The 11788-nt window shown below is 46.2% G+C and overlaps 1 protein-coding gene across 1 annotated transcript in view; it reads left to right on the top strand.

Moving 5' to 3' along the window:
- Positions 1–3263: 3263 nt before the first annotated feature.
- PYGL (glycogen phosphorylase L) overlaps positions 3264–11788 on the top strand; it is a 50447-nt gene continuing 41922 nt past the window's right edge. The window contains exon 1 of the mRNA XM_073610718.1: positions 3264–3590. Coding sequence (XP_073466819.1) covers positions 3348–3590 — 243 coding nt within the window. The 5' untranslated portion in view covers positions 3264–3347. The remainder of the gene's footprint in view (positions 3591–11788) is intronic.

Raw genomic sequence — 11788 nt, 5'->3', positions numbered from 1 at the left:
ATGGGGCCCCCAGGCAATAGATTATGGGGCCACACAGTATACATACACACATACAGTATACACACACAATATACACACACAGTATACACACACACACATACAGTATACACACACAGACACACAATATACACACACAGTATACACACATACACATACAGTATACACACACAGACACACAATATACACACACAGTATACACACACATACAGTATACACACACAATATACACACACAGTATACACACACACATACAGTATACACACACAGACACACAATATTCACACACAGTATACACACACATACAGTATACACACACAATATACACACACAGTATACACACACACACATACAGTATACACACACAGACACACAATATACACACACAGTATACACACACACACACATACAGTATACACACACAGACACACAATATACACACACAGTATACACACACATACAGTATACACACACAATATACACACACAGTATACACACACACATACAGTATACACACACAGACACACAATATTCACACACAGTATACACACACATACAGTATACACACACAATATACACACACAGTATACACACACACACATACAGTATACACACACAGACACACAATATACACACACAGTATACACACACACACATACAGTATACACACACAGACACACAATATACACACACAGTATACACACATACACACTAAAAAGGTACTGGAGAGGTGGGGCAGCTATAATCTTGGGATTTTTTTTAAAAACACAGATTTTTACATACTGTCCCTGGTTTTATTGAGGCTGGCAACCCTGATGGGGCCCCTTAGTGGCATGGGGCCCTGGGGCAGTGCCCGAATGCTCGAATGGTCAGTCCGCCCCTGTATGAAATATGAAAGCATATCCCTCCTATAGTGTGTACATATCTTACTTCAGAGCACTAACTGTCTTTTCTGTCTGCTGCTTTGTTCCTCTGCTATCTGCATGAATCACTTCTCACAAGTTTTCCTGACACCAAGAGAAAAATGGTGACAGGGGAGGGACCTTCAGCTGATTGACAGCCTCAGCTCTGTTCCTGTACCTGTGTGAAGGGGGGGGGGGGTCCCTATCCTCCAATCAGCTCTCAGAGCTCTCCTCACTAATGTAACTTCAGCTCTCTGCCCCTGCTTTTCATAGCTGAGAGATCCTGGGTAATTTCTGCACTTTGAATGGATGTAGAGGAAAGACTGCTGTAAATAAACAGGTACAACTTATGTAGGATGATATGTTTCATCTCTGTGTGTCACCTGTGGCCAGCAGGGCCTGTAGCCTACTTCACATGCTGTCCTTTTTCATATGATCTCCCCATAGAGATCAGCAGGGCTCTGACAGGTCCGTCTCTGCTCACTGTGACCTGTCATCCGCCTGCTCAGTAGGGATCAACGGAGCGATCCCCCGCTAAGCTAGCGGAGTCCGTCCAATGCAGGGCCGGTGCTACCACTAGGCAAACTAGGCAGCCGTCTAGGGCGCACTGCTGCCTAGGGCAGCCGGCCACTGGTGTTCCTACTCTCTTCTCTCTGCCACAAGCAACTAAGTCTCAGCATCAGCAGGCAGCCGCCGCTCCGTTCCCACATAGTGTCAGAGGCGCAGCGGCAGTGGAGGACTGTGACTGTGTCCCGACTCCCGAATAAATGGAAGCAAGCAAATATTCCTTGATGGGCACTGGTAGGTTGCATTTGATGGATGCTGGTAGTTTGCATTTGATGGATGCTGGTGAGGCTGCATTGATGGGTGCTGGTAGGCTGCATTTAATGAACACTGGTGAGGCTGCATTGATAGGTGCTGGTAGGCTGCATTTAATGGACGCTGGTGAGGCTGCATTTGATGGGTGCTGGTGAGGCTGCATTTGATGGGCGCTGGTGAGGCTGCATTTGATGGGTGCTGGTGAGGCTGCATTTAATGAACACTGGTGAGGCTGCATTGATAGGTGCTGGTAGGCTGCATTTAATGGACGCTGGTGAGGCTGCATTTGATGGGTGCTGGTGAAGCTGCATTTGATGGGTGCTGGTGAGGCTGCATTTGATGGGCGCTGGTGAGGCTGCATTTGATGGGAGCTGGTAGGCTCCATTTATGGGCGCAGGTAGGCTGCATTTGATGGGCGCTGGTGAGGCTGCATTGATGGGTGCTGGTAGGCTGCATTTAATGGACACTGGTGAGGCTGCATTTGATGGGTGCTGGTGAGGCTGCATTTGATGGAAGCTGGTGAGGCTGCATTTGATGGGCGCTGGTGAGGCTGCATTTGATGGGAGCTGGTAGGCTCCATTGATGGGCGCAGGTAGGCTGCATTTGATGGGCACTGGTGAGGCTGCATTTGATGGGCTCTTCATTAAAATGTTGAGGTATACATGAGCAGGGCAAAGGGGGTGGAGCCAAGTGGGGGGCAGCAAAATGAGGTTTCGCCTAGGGTATCAAAAATCCTTGCACCAGCCCTGGGCCAACGGATCTGCTCCGTGTGAACCCAGCCTGTACAGGGGGTGTGTTACTGCCCAGATCACCAGGTGAAAACAGAAGGGGAAAAAGCTTAATGCCCCGTACACACAAGCGGAAATTCTGCCAGCAAAAGTCCGATGTGAGCTTTTGGTCGGAAATTCCGACCGTGTGTACGCTCCATCGGACTTTTTCTGGCGGAATTTCCGCCAGCAAAAGATTGAGAGCATGTTCTCTATTTTTCCGTCGGAAAAAGTTCCTATCAGAAATTCCATTTGTCTGTATGCAATTCCGATGCGCAAAAAAACACGCATGCTCGGAAACAATTCGACGCATGCTCGGAAGCGTTGAACTTCATTTTCTCGGCTCGTCGTAGTGTTGTACGTCACCGCTTTCTTGACGGTCGAATGTTCAGAGAACTTTTGTGTGACCGTGTGTATGCAAGGCAAGCTGGAGCGCGAATCTGTCGGAAAAACCATCCAAGATTTTTCCAATGGAAATTCCGATCGTGTGTACGGGGCATAAGGAAAGAAAACGAATGCAGCCCACACATCTAATGATTGGTAAGCTGCAATATAGTACATTTTTGGTTTGGGATTTATTACCGCATTAAATCAGCTGCTGAAAGTGATTAAAAAATATTATGACTTTAATGTCACAGTGTTATTATGTCACAGTGTTCCTTTATGTTACAATGTTCCTTTATGTTACAAACTCTGCAGTGCCAAGGTAGACGAGCGCACAATCTGTATCCGTATTGGTCAATCCGCGCTCCAGCCCCCGCCCCCATCCAATAGAGGCGCAGTAGGGGCGGAGTCAGCGCAGGGGAAGTTGGACTCTTGGTATAAAGTTGCGGCCGCCTCTCCTGTCCGGAGCGGAGCAGAAATGGCCAAACCACTGAGCGATCAGGACAAGAGGAAGCAGATCAGTATCCGGGGGATCGTCGGGGTGGAGAATGTCTCCGAGCTGAAGAAAGGCTTCAACCGTCACCTCCACTTCACCCTGGTGAAGGACCGCAATGTGTCCACCACCCGGGACTACTACTTCGCCCTGGCACACACCGTGCGGGACCACCTGGTGGGCAGATGGATCCGGACACAGCAGTACTACTATGAGAAGGACCCCAAGGTACCCTGCTGGGGGTGGGGGGCGGGCACCCCTCCTCCTGGGCACAGTTCCATGCCTGCTGGTGATGGCATTGTGGGTACATCGCCTGTTGCTGGTCATGTCATTGTGCACAGCTGTCCGGTAATAATGTCATTGGGAGGGGGAGGGGATTCTGCAAGTGACAGTTGTGATCGGGTTCCAGCACTGATCATCATCATCATGGCTTCCTGGGGGAACTGTCAGAGTGACAGTTAAAGGGACAGGAAGTGTTCAGAAGAAGGTGGTGTGTGATCAGCACTGAGATCTACAGGAGGGGGATTGCTGCTGGGAAAAATGCGAGTGCATGGAAGGGGAGACAATTTAAAAAAAAAAAAAAAAAAAAAAAAAAAAATTAAATTAAAAAAATAATAAAAATTTATATCCCAAAAGTATTGGGACACCTGCCTTTACACATGACCCTTAATGGCATCCCAGTGTTATGCTGGCCCTACATTATACAAGTTTCTTGTACAACTTTTCTAATATGATAATATAATACCAAAACTGTCCTAATGTGAGGTCAAACCTAAACTCTTTCGGGCAGACCCTTGTACTACATAGTTGAAGGTAAGTCCTAAAGGAAATTGAATAAAAGAATTTTGTATAATGTATGGCCAGCTTCTGTCCGTAGGGTTCAATATTGAGTTGGCTCCGCCCTTTGCAGCTATAACCGCTTCAATTCTTCTGGGAAGGCTGTCCACAAGGTTTAGGAGTGTGTCTATGGGAATGTTTGACCATTCTTCCAGAAGAGCATTTGTGAGGTCAGGCACTGATGTTAGACGAGAAGGCCTGGCTCAGTCTCCACTCTAATTTGTCCCAAAAGGTGTTCTATTGGGTTGAGGTCAGGACTCTGTGCAGGACGGTAAAGTTCCTCCACCCCAAACTCACTCATCCATGTCTTTATGGACCTTGTTTGTGCACTGGTACGCAGTCATGTTGGAGGAACTTGACTGTCCCGCACAGAGTCCTGACCTCAACCTGATAGAACACCTTTTGGATGAGTCGGATCAGGTTGAGGTCAGGACTCTGTGCAGGACAGTCAAGTTCCTCCAAAATTACTGCGTACCAGTGCACAAAGTAAGGTCCATAAAGACACGGATAAGTGAGTTTGGGGTGGAGGAACTTGACTGGCCTGTACAGAGTCCTGACCTCAACCCGATTAGAACACCTTTTGGGATGAATTAGAGTGGAGACTGCGAGCCAGGCCTTCTCATCCAACATCAGTGCCTGACCTCACACATGCGCTTCTGGAAGAATGGTCAAACATTCCCATAGACACACTCCTAAACCTTGTGGACAGCCTTCCCAGAAGAGTTGAAGCTGTTATAGCTGCAATTGATTGGGCCAACTCCATATTGAACCCTACGGACTAAGACTAGGATGCCATTAAAGTTTGTGAATGCAGGCGTCCCAATACTTTTGGTGTGTGGGGGTACCTTACCTACTGAGTTCTGTACCAGGAGCTTGTTCGTAAGTCCATCAAAAATTAGTGCTTGCAGACCAAGGCTGCAAGCGTTGATCAGGGTGTTTTGGTGGGGGGGGGGTCCAACTGTCAGAACACAATAGCACAGCTGGGGTGATTGCTGCACCAACATTCCTGGTGTTAGTACAGCAATTTGTCAGGGTGTTTGGGTGTTGTGTGTGGTTTTTTTTTTTTTTTTTTTTTTTTTTTTTTCTTTTTTTTTTCTTTTTTTCAGTCTGCTGGATTGAATGAAGAAAATGGGGGTGGGGGAGAAAATCGCCTTTCCTGCACTGATGCTTTTGTATACCCCTCAGCTGCCTTCGCAGGTTTTTTACCTTTTAATAAATTCTATGCACTAAGGTAAAAACCCACCAGTGTGCTGCTCACTGGCCCTATAATCAATTCATCTAGCAAATTCAGAACTTCTCTAACACTTGTTCTGAATCAGTGGCCATCAACCCGGTTAGTCATGACTTGTATATATCTATCTCTCTTCTCTTCTTCCTTCTTCTTCTTCCTCCTTTCTTCTTGCCCCCTTTTTTTTTTTTTTTTTTTTTTTTTTTTTTTTTTACTACATCAAGCTGTCCTGTGTCTACTGCACACTGGAGATCCAGACCACTGCTCTCCTACAAGGTTCATCTACTAGATCAGGGATATGCAATTAGCGGACCTCCAGCTGTTGCAAAACTACAAGTCCCGTCATGCTTGTGGCTGTCAGAGTCTTGCTATGCCTCATGGGACTTGTAGTTCTGCAACAGCTGGAGGTCCACTAATTGCATATCCCTGTACTAGATCCTTGGCATTTGGACACACCCCCTGCAGTGCTCCAGTTAACACTACTCTGGCAGCATGAGCTTTTCTGATTTGGTGCACTGGACGGAGAGGGGGGGGGGGGGGGGGTGTTGGCCTTTTTGCTCTTGTACAGAACACAGCATTTGGATATCCAGCTGACCAATGTGCCCCCTGTGCAGTGCTCCAATCAGTAAAGCTCATGCTACCCAAGTAGTGTTGTTAAATGGAGCACTGGGGGGGGGGGTCTCCCCAGCATTAATAGATTCTCCCCTCCCAGCATCCATAGACTCTCCAGTTCCTGTTGCCATTTAATCAGGGCCGTCTTTAAGGCAGGGCAAAAGGGGCAGCTGTCATTGTTGTGGGGCCCAAAGCAGCTGCCTCATACTTGCCAACTATCCCCGTTTACATTCCCTTTTCCCTTGAAGTTTTAGTCCTGTGCTGTGTCCTGATATCTCAGTGTGAAGTGCTACTATTAATGCTGCCCAGCTCTGCCCTATTGTGTACAGATGACTCCCCTGCAGACCCTGTGTTTACATGTTTTCATAAGTAAATAGCTGAGGCCGGCTGCATTGATATGTAAATAAAGGCAGCATTCATATGTATATCATGCCCCCCTGCAGTGAGGAGATGATGTGCTGTAACCTCTAGCAACTAATCAGTGAGCAGAATTACTGTACAGTAATCTCTAGCAACCAATTACCAAGCAGAAATCATTTGCTGTAACCTCTAGCAACTAATCAGTGAGCCGCAATGTGTGCTGTAACCTTTAGCAACCAGTCAGTAAGCCGTAATGATATGCCGTAACCGCTAGCAACCAATCACAACGGCTGCCTGATCTTGTAAACTGATTTTTAAGTCTAGCTGCTATTTATTGTATGTCTCAGAGCAGGTGGAGAGTGAAATTGCAAGGGGGGGCCCCCAAGAAGATTTTTGCCCAGGGTCCAATCCATATTAAAGATTGCCCTGCATTTAATCCATGCATTGCTAGCAGTGCTGGAACTGCGTTCCCCGCTGAAAAAAGCCCTGGGTCCACATCTCCAGAATGCTGCCAGCACAGGACAGCACGATGAAGTAGTAGTAAATAAAATAAAGGAAGTAACATTTTCTTGTATCACGTGACTGCAGACCTGTGGTAGAATTCACGCCTTCTTTTGATGTCTGCAGGACATTCTTGGCCCGGATCAGCTGTTAGCCAGGCAACTGACATCTTCAGAATGTGCTTTTATGGCTCGCCCAGAACTGTCATTCTGTAGACCAAGCAGAGATGACATTTCATTGAGCAGACAATGCATGGTGGTAACATGTGTGTGCCTGAGGTTCCACTTCCCCATCCGTCTAATACGTGAGTCAGTCCACATCACCACCCCTCCCATCCCCGTCCAGAACCGTCCATAACCGTCCCTCCACCTCTCTCCTAACCTGGATCCTAAACTCTTTTCTATGTAATATCCTTTCAGAACGCTCTAAAGATTCCAGTAATAGAATTCTGGTTCAGTGTTACAATAACTCTGTGTTCTGCCTGGACATTGAAGCGTCAGCGGTTGTGCAACTTTAACCCTTTCCTCTACGTGTGATAATGTCTCCTACAAATGGCTGGCAGGCCGACGTGCGCAGTCACCCCATCCACCCAGTGCTGCCCCCGGGGCTGTGTGCATTGTCCTATGTCTACAGAGGAAGAAAAGACCATTATCTTTAGTTGGCTCAATACTCTGAGCTGCTCTTTGCAAGCGTATTCTAAGCGCTGTTTATTTTGGGTGCGGTTTTTTTTTGGCACACATGTTGAAGGTGTTCAAGTGTAGCCAAAATAGGCAGTGGCCTAGGGCAGCAGGCAGCACACATACACTATATTGTCAAAAGTATTGAGACGCCTGCCTTTACACGCACATGAACTTTAGTGGCATTCCAGTCTTATTCTGTAGGGTTAAATATTGCGTTGGCCCACCCATTGCAGCTTCAACTTTTCTAGGAAGGTTTTCGTCAAGGTTTAGGAGTGTCTACGGGAATATTTGACCATTCTTCTAGAAGCACATTTTGTGAGGTCAGGCACTGATGTTGGATGAGAAGGCCTGCCTCACAGCCTCCACTTGAATTCATCCCAAAAGGTGTTAGATCAGGTTGAGGTCAGGATTCTGTGCAGGCCAGTCAAGTTCCTCCACCCCAAAATCGCTCATCCATGTCTTTATGGACCTTGCTTTGTGCACTGGTGCCAATCATGTTGGAACAGGAAGGGGCCATCCCCAAACTGTCCCCACAAAGTTGGGAGCATGAAATTGTCCGAAATGTCTTGGTATGCTGACGCCTTAAGAGTTCCCCTCACTGGAACTAAGGGGCCAAGCCCAACCCCTGAAAAACAACCCCACACCATAATCCCCCCTCCACCAAATAATTTGGACCAGTGCACAAAGCAAGGTCTATAAAGACATGGATGAGTGAGTTTGGGGTGGAGGAACTTGACTGGCCTGCACAGAGTCCTGACCTCAACCTGATAGAACACCTTTGGGATGAATTGGGGTCTTCCAGGCTGATCTTGTTGGTGTGAAGATATTGTCACTATACAGTCAGCTCAGGTAGGTATAAAGTAGGCCACCATCGGGGTCTTCTCTGGAAATTGCTACTCGCTTAGTATTGCTAAACCATAGTTCTTTGCTTCAAGTATGCAGATCTGTAATTGGGATTTTACTTGCTGTGCACTTATTTCAGGTCCTGGACTCCCGTAATGACAGCCAAGCACCTAGTATTTTCAGATGATGGTCAGCAGTGGCATCAACCATATATGTTCATTATTTTTGAGCCCAGATCACTTCCAGTGCTTTATTTCAGGTCCTTGACTCTGAGCAAGATCTAGTTTACACTTGCGGTACAAACAGGTGGTGAGCTGCATCTTTGACACCCCACCACTCCCCAAAACCACAAAGTACAGTACAAGTGCAGGAGATGACCCAACTCCTTTCCATCTGTCAAATGCCCTCTGTAAGGTGATCCGCTGTGGATCACTGCTTGGAGAATAATGCAGGCGAGTCCTTAAAGTGAGACAGCCAGGCAGCTAGGATTTTACAAAGATCTGCAATGGCATTGACCATATTATTCTTGGAACAGAAGACAGTGCGAGTATTAAAGCAGAACTACACAGCATCTGAGTATCACAAAGTAAACCTGATATTTAATTAATCTTTAATTTTCAAAGTGAACTCCCCCATCCATCCATCCATCCATGTCTCCATGCTTTATTTGGTTGAGAAATCGCTTTGAAAACGCCCCCTAGCATTTCTGGCCGTGACCTTAAAGTGGATGTAAACCCAATGTCATCCTTTCTAAACTACTGCCATAGAGGTTATCTATAAGGATATACATGCCTCCTCCATGTATCCTTACCTGTCAAATGTCTCCCCTCTGTCTGTTATGAGACCCGAAAAACTACAGATTCTGTGGGCGGGTCTGTTGTCTGGAGCTCGGTGGGTGGAGTTGTGATGTCAGTACACTCCCCGCCCACCTCTACACTCCCCGCCCACCTCTACACTCCCCGCCCACCTCTACACTCCCCGCCCACCTCTACACTCCCCGCCCACCTCTACACTCCCCTTGTCAATATGTATTTTCTCCTGTGTATTTCTTACACTGAACTTCTGCTATGATCTCTAACATCCAGTGAAAAGACAGGAAAGTAACCACATGACTTCAGCATGCCCAATCATGCTGAGGTGTGGAACAGCCAATCCTTGCAGAGCTGCTGAAGAAATGAGTGGGGGAGGGAATTAAAAAATAATGCATGTCTTAGGCTAGTGCACGAGATGTAAATCACCTGTCACTCACAGCAAGGGGGAGGATTTGACAAAGTTTTTCTCTGTCAAGATTTATCTCACTGAACAATAAAAGAGGATTGCTCAGAGATGGATTAACTCTGTGTGGCAAGACTGGGCTCAAATGATAGGAAATCTTATACTCTACATCAGGGATATGTAATTAGCGGACCTCCAGCTGTTGCAAAACTACCCATCATGCTTGTGGCTGTCAAAGACTTGCTATGCCTCATGGGACTTGTAGTTCTGCAACAGCTGGAAGTCCGCTAATTGCATATCCCTGCTCTACATTATGACATAAAAAAAAAAAAAAAAAAAATTCAGGTTTACATCCACTTTAAGTAAGGGCAGATTGATTCATGTAGCATTGACTTCCTAGAATCCACCTGCCCTTTGTTCAGGCATGCAGGAAGAAGGGTGTGGTTAGCTGAGAAAGCCCCGCTTCCCCTACTGGGATGTATGACATAATTTGCCTCGGCCTGGAAACAAGAAAGTAACCAAAAAAATGTTTCAAAAAAAAAAAAGCAAGGAGTATCCTATTTGCTTGAGTTAAAGCAGAACTTCAGCTTTTTTTTTTTTTTTTTTTTTTTTTTGTTTTGTTTTTTTGTTTTTATACAGCCCACTTCCTGTTTTCTTGTCTGGTAAAAAGCCTAGGCTTATGACATAATACACAGCGCTCTCTGTTTGCCAGGAAGGGAGGGGGGGATGAGCCACAAGAGGGCCAAAGAGAGCTGGAGGTGTGTCTGTGTAAATCCAGGAAGTGAACAGGCAGCAGCTTCAGCTGCCCACAGTTAAAATGGTTGCAGTCAGACTCAGTGGAGGGAGATTTCTGCAGCATATTTGAGTACAGAATCACAGTATATACAAAACTTAATATGCAAAGTGGTTGAAGGGAAGCTTCAGAATGGCAAAGATGTTTTTATTACAAATTATGAGCAGACTGCAGTTCTTCTTGGCGCCTCCCGGCCCTTTAAGAGGTTTGGCGGTCATGTGGTCCAAAAACTCCCAATTAGGAGCTTTCAGTTAGTCGTCGGTAACTGTGTTGGGAGCGCACTCTCAGCACAAGTACATACTGTAGGCAGCAAACATGTCTCCCCCTCTGTGCTAAGGACCAGGCTCCAGGAGGCCACATTTTTGCATACGGCCAGTGCCAAGGTGTTATACTTATGCTGCTAGTATTAGTAAATAGTTTTACAAATGGTTAATGTTGATTTGAGAGTCAAGTTCCACTTTAAAGTGGAATTCAGGCAATTTTTTTTTTTTATTGGTTTTAGACTTTTCCTCTGTTAAACTTTTATTGTTTTGTGTCTCCACTGGGGATATTGTCTCCACTAAGGAAGAAGTCATTTGGGGACATGGGCAGCAATCGTCAGATGGGGTCATATGACATGGTGATATGTTGTGATTCATAGAAATTCTTGGAATAATTTAAAATTTATGATCAGACTACATTCAATCTACTATTCCCCTCACCCCCCCCCCCCAATGAGGCAAGCTTGCAATATTCATAATTTTGGGGAGACAACTGCATATAGGGGCTCCCGTCCCAATGAAAATACTGGCTTGTAAAGAGATCTGCTCTTTGTAATGGAGGATGAAGGATTGTATGAGTGCTGTGTAGGAGGGAATGAACAGGGACTTGGCTGTCCACCCATGTCAGTGTCGTACAATCCGATTGATACAAATCGAGTAGGCCAAGGGTCAATCCAATTGTTCTAAATTGAATGACTAATTTACATTGGCCCTTGGACTACATTGCTGGTGGCAACGCTAAAGGGGATTGAGCTAGATTGTAGTATTTTAGTTTTATTCCCCCTGACAGCTACGTGAATAGTGGAGGAGCTGGGTCAGCACAGACAGCAATTGAACCCTTCAGAAGACAAGAGGGCTATGACATGCAAGCAGGAGTAGCACATTTTAGAGGCACATTGGTTTTAAACCTCAAGACATGAAATATGAACAAAGCATATCCCTCTATAGCGTGTAATTGTTTTCATAAGAGAGCACTAAGTGTAATTTCTGTCCACAGCCACGTCTGACACCAAGAGGAGACAGGTGATGGAGAGGGAGCTCCAGATTGAAAGGCTCAGCTCTATTCCTGTGCTGTGTGAAAAGGGGGGTCCCCTTCC

The sequence above is a fragment of the Aquarana catesbeiana genome, linkage group LG13 (genome assembly GCF_042186555.1).
Source record: "Aquarana catesbeiana isolate 2022-GZ linkage group LG13, ASM4218655v1, whole genome shotgun sequence".
Classification (NCBI taxonomy): Eukaryota; Metazoa; Chordata; class Amphibia; order Anura; family Ranidae; genus Aquarana; species Aquarana catesbeiana.
The sequence above is the reverse complement of the archived record's forward strand: the minus strand, read 5'-3'. Positions and strand labels throughout refer to the sequence as shown.